General features: G+C 45.0%; 1 protein-coding gene across 4 annotated transcripts in view; it reads left to right on the top strand.

Moving 5' to 3' along the window:
* Positions 1-16,476, top strand: part of IFT46 (intraflagellar transport 46) — a 32,443-nt gene extending 15,967 nt beyond the window's left edge. For 2 of the 4 annotated variants that reach the window (XM_075073514.1, XM_032777165.2), the window contains 6 exons: positions 9,232-9,360; positions 10,090-10,208; positions 12,788-12,854; positions 13,358-13,418; positions 14,146-14,231; positions 15,330-16,476. In XM_075073514.1, coding sequence (XP_074929615.1) covers positions 9,232-9,360; positions 10,090-10,208; positions 12,788-12,854; positions 13,358-13,418; positions 14,146-14,231; positions 15,330-15,425 — 558 coding nt within the window. In that variant the 3' untranslated portion in view covers positions 15,426-16,476. Of the gene's footprint in view, positions 1-9,231; positions 9,361-10,089; positions 10,209-12,266; positions 12,462-12,765; positions 12,855-13,357; positions 13,419-14,145; positions 14,232-15,329 lie in introns of those variants that run through there. The other 2 variants (XR_012657205.1, XR_012657206.1) reach the window with 2 other exon arrangements.
* Positions 16,477-16,539: the final 63 nt, after the last annotated feature.

Below are 16,539 nucleotides of genomic sequence, written 5' to 3'. Positions count from 1 at the left end.
TTCAGCAAACACCCCTAATGGGAATGTATTGCAGCTCCACGAAATAGTCTTCGTTCCCACTCCTCCCCTCCCCAAACACCCACCCCCAGCTGGGCCTCAGGGCTGAAAGTGCTCAGTGACCTACTATGCAGCGGGGATTGTTTCCAGCAATGACTATTTCTGACAATGGATTTTTTCTCTGTGTTCCCCACGCAGCCCAGCTCTGTGGGCCTCAGTTGTCATGGTGTCATCTGGGCAGCCTGGCTCGGCATGGCCGTTCCCCACATATGTCAGAGGAAAGGGCAGCTTGTAGTGAGCTTGGGCGGCTCATGTCAGTTCTCAGAAGCTCCCACCCCATGGAACAGAAGCTCGAGAGCTGCAGTAGGTCTCGGCAGGAAACAAAACGCCGGGTGCCTGCATCCGGCAAAATGGTAACTTCTGCAGTAAAAGATCCAGGATTCTACAGCATCTTGGGAAAAAAACAACAGCCAAGCTCAGCAGCTGTGGAGATGACAAGATCTAGGCCGTGCACCTCCCTCTGAGTCAGTCACTGAGGCTCTCTGCAGACTCAGACCTGCACTGGTTACACTCTGTTCAGGTTTTCAAAGTTATCTTTGCAACCATGGGGGCTAGAAGCTCAAATTTTAAAAACATGGAGCTGAGATTCTGAGGCACGATTCTGTGCCAAGGGCCCTGGCTGTCCTGGAGGGGTGCATTTGCGTTCTTTGCTATTAAAAAATAAAGGGCAACTTCTCTCCATCTTCCTGCAGCTCCTGGAAAGGGAATAACAATTCTTCGCCCTTGTCTAATGCCTGTCATCTAGGGATCTCAGATATTCCAAACCTCACTCTCCTGTGAGGTATGCAAGTATGTGTCACAGAGGGATAAAGTGCAGCCTACAACAGAAGGTAGGTGGCGACTCTGAGGTCAGACAGCAAGTCAATGGCAGAGGCAGGAATAGCACCGTGAAGTCTCAGCGGTCTCTCTACACCTCAGGAGCTAGAGTCATGAGACCCTGTGGAGCAATGGGCCTGGGGGCAGCAGCCGATTGCCACACTCCCAAGGGGGAGGAAGTCCCCATTTTATGTACCCTCAGTAAGGATGACAGGAAAGGCTCGTTTGGCTTCCTCACCTTGATATCAATCTCTGAATACATTTTCCATAAGTCATGCATCACACAGTCCAAGTACAGCTCCTGTGGTAATCTAGCCGTCCAGTCCCAGACCTGGACTTTAGTGTCCACCAGTCTGGTCCTGTCCCAAACCTGGACTTTTGCGTCCAAAGTTTGGGGGCTTACCTGAAGGTTTTAATTACTCCACTAGTGTCCTTGGAGGAGGGAGTGGAAAGGGAGGGACCTGGGCCGCCCTCTATCCAGGTCCCAACCAGGCCTTGGTGGTGTGTGAACCACTTGAACTAGCAGTTCCTTCCCCTGGGTTACTCCCTCTCCTATCCTTCAGCTTGTGAAAGGCTTCTTTGCCTCCCTTCTACACAAGCTTGGTGCCCTTACCTAGGGTTTCTTCTGGACTTCACAATCCACCGCAGCACTCCTCCAAACTTTCTATTCTCTCTTATCAAACTCTTCTCTTCTCCAACTTCTGCAACCTCACTCTGTTCCAACCAAACCTTCCTCCTTCAACTCCCACACTGTTGACTGAAGCAGGGGTTTTTATCACATGACTGAAGTCAGGTGCTTAATTGGCTACAGGTGTTCTAGTTAATCTAAAGCAAACCTTCCTCCTGGCAGGGAATAAGGCCCCTGCTAACACTCTCATGCTGCCCTCGGCCATGCTGTATCACATATCCTTCCCCCCTCCTCCCGCTCAACACCAAGGTGGGCTACTCGGGACGAGAGGCAGTGTTGGCGTGAGAGGCCATCAGCGTTGCCGTGTCGGCTTCCACCCTATGCTGGACCCGAAAATGGAAAGGCTGCAAAGAGAGGAACCACCTCGTCACTTCTGGCGTTCCTTTCCTTGTTCCTATGCATCCACTGGAGCGGGACATGATCAGTCACAAGGGTAAACCGCCGCCCCAAGAGATAGTAGTGAGAGTCTCCATAGCCCATTTTATCGCCAGACATTCCTTTTCAACAACAGCGTACTTTTTCCTGGGAGAACTTCCGGCTGAGGTACAAGATGGGGTGCTCCTCCTCCCTACCATCGGGAAAGGAAGGCACCGAGTCCCACCTCCCAGGCGTCCGTCTGCAGGAATGAATTCCTTCTCGAAGTCTGGGGCCATGAGTACCGGATTGGCAGCATAGGGCTGTCCGTAAATCTGCAAATCCTTCTTCCGCCGCATCCGTCCACTTCACATATCTCGGGGCCCCAGCTTTTATCAAATCCGTCAATGGCCCCGCTGCTGTGGCGGCTGCCCAATTTGAGACCTACCGCCAGATTACTGCCGTGCTAGACCCTCTCACCGGACTAGTGAAGTCAGCCGCTCTGCTCTAGATTATATAAATGCACTAGAAATACGAAATATTTCAAAACCTCAGGTGCTAGGCATTTGAAAATTCGCACCAAACTAGTGGACCCTTTGACCTTTTATCTCTCTGGGCCTCCTAGCTATTATAAAATCTAAAATGGATATAAAGGGAATATAAACCATTTTACTTGGAAGGTGTTGCTAAGATACAATTCCTAACATGTGACAAGCCTCAGGACACGGTGATGAGTGCCATTAAAGTCCTGAAGGAATGATAATTCTTTATTCAGAACAGGGCTGAGGGCCAAGCCGTAAAATAATCGCCTGTGTCTCACCACGGAATGATGAAGACAAAGAAATATTGAGCAGCCACCCATTTAAGGAGCCACGGTCCTATTGTCACTGAATGAGTAGGAGTACACGGAAAAACATAGTTTATCATGTAATTAAACTTATCCGTAATGCACATGCATAAGGGGACCAAATTAGCTTGCACAGGCACCTGATACTGCATTTCCAAACTCACGTCTGCTTTGAGTTGCACCTTACCTTCTTTATATATGGATGTTGTCTGGAATATTATATAAAGTATTCATTAGTAACTCACAACGGATAAAATTCTCTAATCACAGGCATTCTATAATGCAGGTCAGAAGACTTAATGTACGCGTTGTCCTAAATGCATTTTGACCTGAAGTCTCTAACCTAATAAAGTTGCCTTGTTTGCAGTAACTAAACAGGACACCCTATTGAATTCTGACTCACTCAGCCCAGCTGCACTGTAACGTGGTGACAATAGGAGTTTTAGATGTCTGAAAATCTCATAGGTTTCCTGTAGCACGCAGTTGAAAGGCAACAAATAGGAGTTTTAAATAAACAATTAGAAATATAGCAATGTACCAAGTTACTTAGCACGATCCTAATATTCTTTGTATTTTCTACAACATTCGGTAACCTAAAGGACCCCATTTTAAATAAACTCGATACTTCTGCCTGAATTTTTTTTACTTGTTAAAGTCATTATTAAAAATGACACTACGAGATTAGAGGCGGTTTCTTTTCTAGTTTACTTTGTGTATTTGCTGCACTTTATATATAGGAAATAGTCAGTGTTTCCCCGAATAACCCATCAAGGGGAAAGAATGGTTGAGGTAATATGGCACTAGATGGACTTAATAGACCCTGGGTTTAACTTCAGTCACTGATTCCATGTGACCTTGGGCAAGTCACTCAGCGTCATTTTTTTAAGGTAGTTAGGCTCTCCTCTTGTTGTGTGAGCGGATACCTAACTACCTTTAAAAAAATGACTCTGAGTGACTTGCCCGAAGGTCACAGGGAATCAGTGACTAGTTGAACCCAGGGGTCTATTAGTCCATTCAGTGCCATATTTACCTCACACCCTTTTCCCACCTTATTGGTTATCGGGGAAACATGAATTTCCTTATCTAAAGGTGCAGTCAATACACCAAGTAAACTAGAAAAAACCTCTAATCTCTTAGTCTGTCATTTTAAATATGACTTGTTAACAAGTAAAAAAAAATTCAGGAGGTCGATTTTTATTTTAATTGGGTCCTTTTTAGTTTCCCTGTTGTTACAACATAACCAAAGAAAAGATTTAGGATCTGTTTGCTAATAACTTCTGGTACCCATTGCTATTATTCTATTGTTTATTAAAACTTCTATTTGTTTGACTTTCGACTGCGTGCTATGAAACGTATGGAGATTTTCAGACAATCTACAACTCCTATTTACACACTGTTACAGTGCATGCTGGCTGATAGAGTCAGATTCAATTAGGCGTGTCCTGGTTATTTACTGCAAAACAAGTCCTTTATTAGTTTAGAGACTGTCAAGGGTCAAATGCAGCATTTAAGGGACAACGCGGTAGCACTATAAGCTCTTTCTGAACCTGCAATTAATCAGAAATGCCTGTTTTATTAGACAGAATTTTATCCGTTGTGAGTACTACAGTGGAATTCATTATATATATTCCATATAGCAAAATCATAATAGTAAAACGAAGTTAAGGTGCAAAACTCAAGCACATACGTGAGTTGGGAAATGCCAGTATTCAGCGTGCCTGCTGCAATCTTAATTCTGGCCCCTTATGCAGTGGCATTACGGATTCAGTCTTTAATTACATTGATTAACATAACTAAGTTTTCGTGTGACTGCTACCGTCATTTCAGTGCACGAATATGGACCGTGCCCCTTAAATGGGGGAACACTGCTCAATATTTCTTATTGGTCTGCATCATTCATGGTGAGACACCAGGCATTATTATACTGCTTGCCCTTCAAGCCCCTGTTCGGAATAAGAATTATACATTCTTCATGGACTTTTAATGGCACTCACTCACCGTAGTACCTGAAGTGCTTGTCACATGGTTAAATGAATATGCTTAGCCAACTACCTTCCCAAAGTAAAGATGGTATGATTTATCCCTTTATCATTTTAGTAGTTTATATATCTAGGGAAGGCCCAGAGAGATTAAGGGTCAAGGGATGTCCACTAGTTTGTAGGATGCAAGAATTGCAAATGCCTAGCAACTGATGTTGAAAATATTCGTATTCTTTAGCATTTATATAATTAGAGCAGAGCTTGCTTTGACTTCACTAGCCGAGTGAGAAGTTGTCTAGCCACTCGCACTTACATCGCCACAGCAGCGGGGCCATTGACGGATCTTGATAAAAGCTGGGGCCCCGAGATATGTGAAGTGGACGGATGCGGCGGAAGAAGGATTTGCAGATTTACGGACAGCCCTATGCTGCCATCCGGTACTCATGGCCCCAGACTTCGAGAAGGAATTCATTCCTGCAGACGGACGCCTGGGAGGTGGACTCGTGCCTTCCTTTCCCGATGGTAGGGAGGAGGAGCACCCCATCTTGTACCTCAGCCGGAAGTTCTCCCAGGAAGAAAAGTACGCTGTTGTTGAAAAGGAATGTCTGGCGATAAAATGGGCTATGGAGACTCTCCACTACTATCTCTTGGGGCGGCGGTTTACCCTTGTGAACTGATCATGTCCCGCTCCAGTGGATGCATAGGAACAGGAAAGGAACGCCAGAAGTGACGAGGTGGTTCTCTCTTGCAGCCTTTCCATTTCGGGTCCAGCATAGGGCTGGAAGCCGACACGGCAACGCTGATGGCCTCTCACGCCAACACTGCCTCTCGTCCCGAGTAGCCCACCCTTGGTGTTGAGCGGGAGGAGGGGGGAAGGATATGTGATACAGCATGGCCGAGGGCAGCATGAGAGTGTTAGCAGGGGGCCTTATTCCCTGCCAGGAGGAAGGTTTGCTTTAGATTAACTAGAAACCTGTAGCCAATTAAGCACCTGACTTCAGTCATGTGATAAAAACCCCTGCTTCAGTCAGACAGTGTGGGAGTTGAAGGAGGAAGGTTTGGTTGGAACAGAGTGCAGGTTGCAGAAGTTGGAGAAGAGAAGAGTTTGATAAGAGAGAATAGAAAGTTTGGAGGAGTGCTGCGGTGGATTGTGAAGTCCAGAAGAAACCCTAGGTAAGGGCACCAGGCTTGTGTAGAAGGGAGGCAAGAAGCCTTTCACAAGCTGAAGGATAGGAGAGGGAGTAACCAGGGGAAGGAACTGCTAGTTCAAGTGTTCACCACACCACCCAAGGCCCTGGTTGGGACCTGGATAGAGGGCGGCCCAGGTCCCTCCCTTTCCACTCCCTCCTCCAAGGACACTAGTGGAGTAATTAAAACCAAGAACTGGTTCAGAGGCAAGCAATAGCGCCCTGAACCTACCCCAGAGAAGAGAAAGCGCGAGACCCAGAGAACAGTACCGGCAATTTGCCACACATAGCAGAATGACACTGAAGATACCCTTCAGGGACCCAATAATAACTCCGTAACTACTATGTGAAATATAGCTGGAAAACAGTCAGGTGGTAGAGTTTTATTTCTTTACGCTTGCTCTTGCCTTTGAGATTTCTTCTCCTGTTATATCAGCACATTCAGTTTCTCCTGATATTAGTTAATTGTTGATATACTTTTTTGAACCTGTGATTTTATGAATGTCACAGCATATTTATCTGCAGGTCTGGTTTTATTTTTCTTAAGTGCTGCTCTCTTTTTTTCTATTTAGAGGCTCTGCTTATCACTTGGCCCCTAAATACTGCTTTACCTGCCTCTCAGAGAAAACCTCTTTTTATATTGTCTTATTGTTTATTTTAAAGTATTGAACAATGTTCTCTTTAATCACTGCAACCTGATTTTTGTCCTGCAGAAGCAAGCAGTTCATTTTCCTAAAAAGTGATCTTAGGATGATGCTAGCAAATATTACTTTCAGTGAGGGATGACCTGACCATGTAATGATGCCAATTTCCATAGCACTAGTCTGCTTCACTAAGGATTTAGTGATTAACATTAAATCTATTCTAGTATATAAATTATGAGGGTATGAAATAAAATGTAAGAGTTTGTTCCCCAGTGTGCAGTTCTCTCTAGCAATCTGAGAGATGTCAATTCTGCACCTGCTTCCCTGTCTATTTTGTCTCTTTTATCCAGTCTGCCCCGGTAAGGTGTGTGTGTGTATTTGAAGTCTCCAAATATAACTTCCCGGTCTCCAAAATGTTGCAGTATTTGGGCGAAAACTGGTCATGAACAAAATTAAGGTTGGAAATTAGAAGACAGTTCCTAACTATCAGAGGGGTGAGGTTCTGGAACTAGAGTTGTGGTGGCAAACAACTCAATTAGTTTTAGAGAGAGATGGACAATTTTGAGTGTGATTGTGTGTCAAGGTTGGTTGTGATGGTAGGGGGGCAGGCTCAGCAGCCCCAGGACTCACTTCCAGTTTACGTCTTATGTTCCTAAAAGCTCAGCCTTCAGTGTTTCTTTTGACCATCAGCCAGGGTCAGAAAGGGATGCTCTCCCATGTACTCTGTTGTTTTGGTTTTTTTTATCTCCTTTCTCTCAAGCATTGAGGTGGCCACAGCTGGAGACATTGGACAGGGAAGCCTATGGCCCTGAGCGGCACTGAGCATCCTCTCTCTCAGGTGCTTGGCTGGCTGGTTCTTCCTCACATGCTCAGGGTCTAATTGATTGCCACATGTGGGGTCATAACAATGGCTTATTGAAAAACTTGAAATTATTATGATGCTTTAGCTATTTGAAGGCATGAGTCCTTGTGTGGAGATTGTCTCTCTCATTTCTAATTGCATTGTATTCACAACTGTGTGCCTGTATATGGCCTGAATTTTGTTTGTGAACTTCCATAGTATTTGGGGGTTTTTTTTTTTGGTATTAATTCCCCACTGCCTCCGTGGTTCCCTCCCCTCTCCTGCATTCTCCTTACTTTAAATCCAAAAATAAAATACCAACATGGTGTATAAATCAGTTCCCAAACAGCTGTGCTTTGCTGAAACCTAAACCCTTGTACTCTCCCTAAGAACTTTGACTGCTTCTTTTGCCATCCAAAGGGGGTATATTGTCCTCCTATGGGCTCTTAATCCTCTATCATAGGGATAGATTATCATCTGGTCATTTGAATTACATGGGGGGGATTAATACAGGACCCCTAAGGGCTCCTCTCAGTTTGCTCCAATCTCTTCTGTCCATGCCCCCCATGTACTCCCCTTATTGTCCTTTATTTTGTCTACTTGTTAAAATACAGAACACGGTTATCAGAGTTATGATCACTCCAATTAAAGCAAGTTTAGTACTGTTTCTTACAACATTAACATAGTTACTTTTCAAGTGTTTATCAAGTGTTCCTCAGGGATCCAAGTCCTCTTGTTCAGCCTCACTTCTGCTATTTCAGTACATTCAGGAGTCTTTAGTCTTGTATTTTCCTTTCCTTCTTTTCTTGGATTTCACCATCTACCAAGGCTTTCTTCAGAATTTCATCCTTAGTTTTATCTCTGGATTATCCTCCAGTATGTCTGAGATTTGGATTTCTATCCTGAGTGACTGGAGTGTATTGGTTTCTCTTATTTACAGTCTCTTACTGTATCATATTACTGATATTAGAAACTGTGTGAGAGTGTAAATGGGATCCCTGTCTATAGTGAATATCTGGCCTCCTGAGTGCTGCTGTAATTTCCCCCAGCTTTCTTCTCTTTTCAAGTCAGGGCACAGAGGTTATGGAAAAACTGAGGCCTGTTTTAAACACTCTCTGAATGTTCTGTTTTTTTTATAATTAAATCTTTCTGCTGATAATGATGAAATTTCACATCAGATCTCTGAGTCTATTATGAGACCTAACTGACCAGAGCAGAGCTTAATTTGCTCTCTCCACTTTCAGCTCTTCCGGTGACCTCAGCTTTAACAATTTTGCTATGTACATCCTCCTTCAGTGGTTTCAGGCAGTCCCTTAATTCTGATATTCCTTCTTGCTGTTTTCTGTAGCATCCCATTTAAGCTGCAGCTCTTTTTCTGCTCCAGAAGTGCCATGCAGCTCTGCAACTCTCTCTCTGGCCTTGGCTACACTGGTGCTTTACAGTGCTGCAATTTTCTCGCTCAGGGGTTTGAAAAAAGACACCCCTGAGCGCAGCAAGTTACAGCGCTGTAAAGCGCTAGTGTAAACAGCACGGCTCCCAGCGCTGCAAGCTAATCCCCATGGGGAGGTGGAGTATGTGCAGCGCTGGGAAAGCTCTCTCCCAGCACTGGCGATGTGACCACACTCGCACTTCAAAGCGCTGCGGAGTTTTGAGTGTAGCCAAGCCCCCTCTCTCACCTCTATGTCTAAGGTCAGTCTGTAGCACAGTGACTTGATCTTGCAAGTCAGCAATTTAGAGAGGCTCATTTTAAACATCCTTCAAACTCCTGTTTTGAATATAGAAGGGAAAAAAATTCTGCTCCTCTTTGTTGATCTGCAGGTTCCACGTCCCGATGGGAAGCCAGATAACCTTGGCCTGTTGGTACTGGATGAGCCATCCACGAAACAGTCAGATTCCACAGTGCTCTCTCTCTGGTTAACGGAAAACTCCAAACAGCACAATGTTGCGGTAAGTTATGAAGGGGAAAAAAGCTGGTTACTCCCCACTAAGCTTGGTAGAAAGATGGGAGTCTTGTTCTAACCCGTGTGGCTGTACCACTATCATGGTTACAGCACAGTGAGGATTTGACTAAGTTCTCGTGAACAGGAAAACATCTTTCTCACCCACATCTTTAGACTACAGTGTGTCTGCTCTCATTCACACACACGTCTTCATAAACAGACTTTGGATCCATTTGTTTCCTTGGGTCAGAGTTTCATTCCCCTGTGGTTGTTGCTGTCTGGTGTGGGTCACTGTGTTCTTTCCCAGGCCTTGGCTACACTGGCGCTTTACAGCGCTGCAACCTTTCTTGCTCAGGGGTGTGAAAAAAACACCCCCCGAGTGCTGCAAGATACAGCACTGTAAAGCACCAGTGTAAACAGTGCCGCAGTGCTGGGAGCGCGGCTCCCTGCGCTGCAAGCTAATCCCCATGGGGAGGTGGAGTACGTGCAGCGCTGGGACCACACTCACATTTCAAACTGCTGCCGCGGCAGCGCTCCCGCAGCAGCGCTTTGAAGTTTTGAGTGTAGCCAAGCCCCCAGATGCTCTTCTGCTCCTGTATGCAGACACTGAACGGTATAGCGCAGCTGAGAAAGAGAACAGAACCACACAGTCCAGCCAGGAATGAAGCATAGGGTTTGCAGGGACCCACCAGTCTTGGAAAGCCTGTCTCCAGATTCGCATTTCTATTCTTGGCAGCAAATAAAAGTGAAGAGCTTGGAGAATGCAGAGAAGAATCCCAAAGCCATTGATAACTGGATTGAGAGCATCAGCGAGTTACATCGCTTCAAACCTCCTGCTACTGTTCACTACACCAGGTGAGCTCTCTGTACCCTCCTGCATTTGTATTTTACTCTGCTTACTCCTTACCGCTTGTTTTGCATGCAGAGATGCAGTTTGATATCCTTTAATCAATGGAATTTCTCTCCTGCTGACTTTGTGTAATTCAGATAGCTCTAGTTTGCCCTTGTAGAAGGGGTGCATGAGTAAGTAGCTTGAGTAGGGGACTAAGAGTCAGGACTCCTGGGTTCTGTGTTCCCCCTGCCACTGACCGGTTTGATGTTGGACAAGTCAGTTACTCTGTATTTCAGTTTCCCCACCTGTCATATGAGGATAGTAATACTGACTTACCTGAGAGTAGGACTGAGGGGCTTCACTAATGTGCCAGTTCCTTTAATATTCTTGGGTGAAGATTATCTGGGCCCTCCAATTTTGTCCCATTAAGCTGTTTAAGTTTGGCTTCTACCTCGGACATGGTAATAGCTACCTCCATATCCTCATTCCCATTTGTCATCCTACCATTATTCCTAAGATCCTCACTAGCCTCATTAAAGACTGAGGCAAAGTATTTGTTTAGATATTGGGCCATGCCTAGATTATCCTTAACTTCCATTCCATCCTCAGTGTTTAGCAGTCCCAGTTATGAAAGGAGATGGAAAGAGCTTGGCTTGTTTACCCTAACCAAAAGAAGGTTGAGGGGGGATATGCTTGCTCTTTATAAATATATCAGAGGGATAAATATCAGGGAGGGAGAGGAAGTATTTAAGCTTAGTACCAATGTGGACACAAGAACAAATGGATATAAACTGGACACTAGGAAGTTTAGACTTGAAATTAGATGAAGGGTTTTTTAACCATTGAGAGAAGTGAAGTTCTTGGAACAGCCTTCAAGAGGAAAAAAGTTATGGGGCCCAAAAAAAAGACACATCTGGCTTCAAGACTAAGCTCGGTAAGTTTATGAGGGGATGGTATGATGAGAGAGCCTAAATTTGGCAATTATTTGACAATTGATCTTTGCTTATCAGCAGGTAGTATGCGCCAGTGGTCTTGTGATGGGATGTTAGATGGGTTGGATCAGAGTTACTACAGAGAATTTTTTCCTGAGCGCTGGCTGGTGAGTCTTGCCCACATGCTCAGGGTTTAACCCTGTATCGTCATATTTGGGGTCAGGAAGGAATTTTCCTCTAGGGCAGATTGGCAGAGGCCCTGGAGGTTTTTCGCCTTCCTCTCCAGCGTGGGGCACGGGTCAGTTGCTGGAGGATTCTCTGCAGCTTGAGGTCTTCAAACCACAATTTGAGGACTTTAATAACTCAGACATAGGTTAGGGGTTTGTTACAGGAGTGGGTGGGTGAGATTCTGTGGCCTGCATTGTGCAGGAGATCAGACTAGATGATCATAATGGTCCCTTCTGACCTTAAAGTCTATGAGTCTAATGTTTGCAAAGTGCTTAGATACCCTGGGATGAAAGGCTCTGTATGACGGCGAAGAACTATAGTTAACTCTTTTCAAAATGCAGTCAGGAGAGAGGAGGAACTTTGTTGACCTACAGTATGTTGCACTGCGGTGATAGGGGTTTTAGAAATGCAGATACAGAGTTAGACTAATGGTTTATTTAAAGAAGATAAAAACATCACCTCATCAGAGTTATTCTTGCCATGACTCTGAAGAAGGAACTGATGTCTCATCAGACACTTGGTAAATGGTTACAGGTATGGATTGTGTGTACAAGTCAAAATCTCTGACACAGGCAACAGTTAGGAATTGTTGTGTGCACTCTCTCCATGTTAGCTTTACTTGGCTCATCCAGTCTTAACTGAAATTCCTATTGATTCAAAACTCCTCAGCAAAACTCTGCCTTGATTTTGAAACATACAGCTGTGTGTGTTTGTGTCTTAAACTTTGCAAGTGAGTTTGGTCCCCACTAAAGCAAGTATGATCAATGATACTCACTTGGGCCAGGTATAGTTTGCACAGGGATAATGATCCTGAGTACTTCTTGCAAAGCGTTTTGAGGAAGATGGTATTATTAGCAAAGTTTTTTCACCCTGCTTTGCCAGTATCCCCAATCCTGACTCGCATACTCCCTGCTTTTTCAGGCCTGAGCTCATGGCGTACACCTGCCAAAAATCCTCAGTCCCAGCCAGCAGCCCCCCTGCTATCCCACAAGCCTCTCCTGTGAAGAGATTTGTACCGTATACAGATTGTGATGTCCAGATGTGTGGATTAATCTGAGACCATCTAACTCATTTTCCCATGTGATCCAAACCAGACTTGATCCCAGACCTCCAGAGGTGAAGTCTAGTACATTAACTCTCATTCTATATCAGGTGTAGTGAAATCTGTGGATGACTTGCTCTTGTCTCTTGCAATATGGAGTTGGCACCTTGTTTTGACTGCTGTGAAAGCTGCTTTATCAGGACCACAGTTGTGTGTGCTCATAGGTGCAAATGTGTGTCTGTTTTCTCCTTCTGTGAAGACAAGAGTGCAGTTGCTGTGTCATGCTGTCCCCAGTAACACCAGTCTGTTGTCAGTGCACTATCAGGAAGCTCCACATCCAGCAAAATTAATGCTGGCATACTGTGTTTTTACATGCAGCGTTGTTTTTCTCCCCTTGCAGGCCAATGCCTGATATTGAGACTCTGATGCAGGAATGGTCCCCAGGATTTGAGGAGCTCTTGGGAAAGGTACGTTGTCAGCCTGCCTAACAGCTACCCCAGCTGTGTATTAGAAGCATAATCTGGGCTTGTTTGCTAGTTGCCTACTCTGTGTTATCCCTCATTAACGCAGGGTGCTCAAAGCTGTTTAGGTTTCATGTATCAATATGATGGAAAACCACTGTGGAACCAGTGACTAGGCAGTTTGGTATGTTCTAGCTCAAGCCTCAAAGTCACCCAGATCAGTCAGTGATGCTTGAAAGCTGCCACCCTATGATGCCTGTGTGAAATGGGTGAGTTTCAGCCCAATTCCTAGTGAACGGGCATCCACATCACAGCTGGCAACACCACCATTGGTACTAATTGTCCTCCATGTTGGTAGAGACACCAAGTGATGAACGGGCCTCAGAGGCTTCCCTCCATCTAAAACAGACCAAGCCTGCTCTGTGCTGGGGTAACACTAGTGTGAGTCTCGCTGTATGGGCACTGAAAAAGAGCTGGATCATGAGTCACTCTTTCCATGTCCCTTCTAGGTAACCCTTCCAACAGCAGACATCAACTGTGGCCTGGCTGAATATATTGACATGATATGTGGTAAGCAAAGGACCTATGTCTCACTCTCATCTTCTTCTCAGAGAGAGCAGAGTGCTAGCTTCTCACCATCCTCCAAGCACCACTATGTGCAAACTATGAAGTGTTATGTGCCTAAGGGAGTGTCTGAGCAGGCAGCACGTCCTCCCGACAGCAGTGCTCTCAGGCTCTTTGGAGGAGGTATTGCAGGTACATTAGTTGCATTCCCCTCCCATTCAAGCTTAGTCCTTTGTCACCATGCCCCAGGTGTGGGCGGGCTGACAGGTGATCCCTTCAGAACCTGTAGCTGTTGCACATTGCATCAAGGTGAATGAACCTGACCTAGAGCTTTCATTTCAAAACTTGTTTTTCCTGGAGATGGGTGTTGTGCTTCCAGCATCATGTCCTTGTGTGGAGAAACAGATGGGTCCCATATTTCTAAATGTGTCTGTTCCCTCTGGATATTCGGGGCAGGCTCTGGTCTATTCACCATTCAGAGCTAACCCCCTGACTACACAGTAGCCTAGGAGCACTAGAGATGGAACTACAGTTAGGAAAAGCAAGAGACACCTGGAGACAAGTTCAGCCCTGACCTAAGCTGATGCATCTCCTGGTGACTGCAGTTGGGAGAAAGAACTGTGTGCGTAAAGCCCCAAAGCACTGGGGATGCGCAGAAGGTATTGCTACTTGGAGAGGGCCAATGTCCAGGCAGCAGTGTTGTACTCAGAATCCTTACATTGTTTTGTCCTAGCTATTCTGGACATTCCTGTCTATAAGAATCGGGTCCTGTCCCTGCATGTCCTCTTCTCGCTGTATTCAGAGTTCAAGAACTCACAGGTAGGTGACTCCAGTGTCCTCCACCTTCCAGGCTATCACTGTTAGAATGTTCAAAGGTGGGGAGGGGGAGATGCAGTGTTAAGCCACTTGTCCTGCAATTTACAATAGCTCCCCTGCGCTGCTGAAGAGCCCATGACAACATCACTTTCTGAAGTGTTACCATTCTTTCCTAACAATTTTAGCTGTAATGCATTTTTCACCTCACAGGCTTCCCATGATTCAGAAGGATTCCTTCATCCAACACTTGCATATACTGACCCTCTTCCAGCAAACTCCAACACACTTCCCCCCTTGCAATATATAGCTATTCCATCTCTGCTGTAGAATGCTGACTTATTACGTTTTCTAGTACCAGAATTTCCCACACTTCTTGATCTCAGTCACTAGTTTGAAGGGAGTCACTCCTCTTCCACCAAATGCTGTGGTAATTCTACTAGCAGCTGGAGAAAGAATGCTCAGTTTTTTAGGGCTCTTATAAAAAGCAGTTTGCAGGACAATTCAATAAAATACTGGTGCCCTGTTATTTCCCTTCTTAAGTCTCCAAGGATTTTCCAAAATGTCTTTAATTTATGGATGCATTTGCTATGTATGGAGAAATCCTTCCCTCACATTCTCTCCAGCATTTGCCAATCCCTGTACCATAAATTCACTTAATTCTAAGGGGACTTAGATTCCACTGGTGAATGTGAACGTACTTTTCATTTTGTATTAATGCGTTTATGGAAGTGTGGGGACTATTGCCCCCTATGTTTCCCCTTTCCTCGTGCATCACCTTTATCTTTGTATCAGTGTAGTTGCTTCCTCTAAATAACAGATTATTTTATGTAGAGTGGAAAGGAAGCCTTTATGTTTCATGAATGTAGTTGAGTAGCTTTTCCAAGTGCATCAATATTCTACTTAGAGGTATGCCTTTTTGTGGGGGTGAGTTGAAAGAATGCCTCACACTTACTTATACTATTGTTGTAGTGGAATTCTGATGGTTTTGGGGGGGGAGTTCTTCATTTGGTGGTCTCAATAGATTATCTCTCAACAGCTGGTTGTGTGTGTTAAGTGACCAGAGCAAATCACTGTACTAACACTGTCTCCTTTCCCCCACAGCATTTCAAAGCCCTGGCTGAAGGAAGAAAGGTAGGGAGTCCTCCATCGAATCCACCCTCTCAAGCAGGAGAGACAGAAGTGTTAAGCTTCAGCTGAGGAAAAGACCCTTTCTTCATGAGCTGGGGCCTGCACCTAGGAGTAGAGCCTTTGCCTAAGCCAATCAGCAGAGCAAGGCAAAGCATTACTGAAACCTCCATCTTTCTGTACGTACTGGCAGCTGGACAGCGTACGACTCATGAATTAGTAGAGGTTAGAATTTAGCTTGTGGTGTTTAATTGTAAATGCTGCATGACCCTCTTTATTTGGATCATTCCCAGAGGATTCAGCATTAAACAAGTGCTTGTGAGTGGGAGTACATCAGCAAGGGTAACAATGTCATTGGTACCTGAAATCAGCTTGGGCAGTGCATCTCCTTAATGACATAACCTTCATACTGTCCATGCAGCTGTTTGGACTCATAAGAACAGCTGTACTGGGTCAGACCAAAGGTCCATCTAGCCCCGTATCCTGTCTACCAACAGTGGCCAATGCCAGGTACCCCAGAAGGAGTAAACCTAACAGGTAACAATCAAGTGATCTCTCTCTTGCCATCCATCTCCACCCACTGACAAACAGAGGCTAGGGACACCATTCCTTACCCATCCTGGCTAATAGCCATTTATGGACCTAACCACTATGAATTTATCCAGTTCTCTTTTAAAACGCTGTTATAGTCCCAGCCTTCACAACCTCCTCAGGTGAGGAGTTTCACAAGGTGACTGTGCGCTGCGTGAGGAAGAACTTCCTTTTATTTGTTTTAAACCTGCTGCCCATTAATTTCATGTGGTGACCCCTAGTTCTTGTATGATGGGAATAAGTAAAAAACTTTTCCTTATCCACTTTCTCCACATCACTCATGATTTTATAGACCTCTATCATATCCCTGCTTAGTCTCCTCTTTTCCAAGCTGAAAAGTCCTAGCCTCTAATCTCTCCTCATGTGGGACCTGTTCCAAACCCCTAATCATTTTAGTTGCCCTTTTCTGAACCTTTTCTAGTGGCAGTGTATCTTTTTTGAGATGAGGAGACCACATCTGTACACAGTATTCAACATGTGGGCATAACATGGATTTATAGAAGGGTAATAATATATTCTCTTTTTTACTCTGTATTCCCTTTTTTAATGATTCCTAACCTCCTGTTTGCTTTTTTGACCACCTGAGCACACCGTG

This window comes from Chelonoidis abingdonii, chromosome 18 (assembly GCF_003597395.2).
Source record: "Chelonoidis abingdonii isolate Lonesome George chromosome 18, CheloAbing_2.0, whole genome shotgun sequence".
Taxonomy (NCBI): Eukaryota; Metazoa; Chordata; order Testudines; family Testudinidae; genus Chelonoidis; species Chelonoidis abingdonii.
The sequence above is the reverse complement of the archived record's forward strand: the minus strand, read 5'-3'. Positions and strand labels throughout refer to the sequence as shown.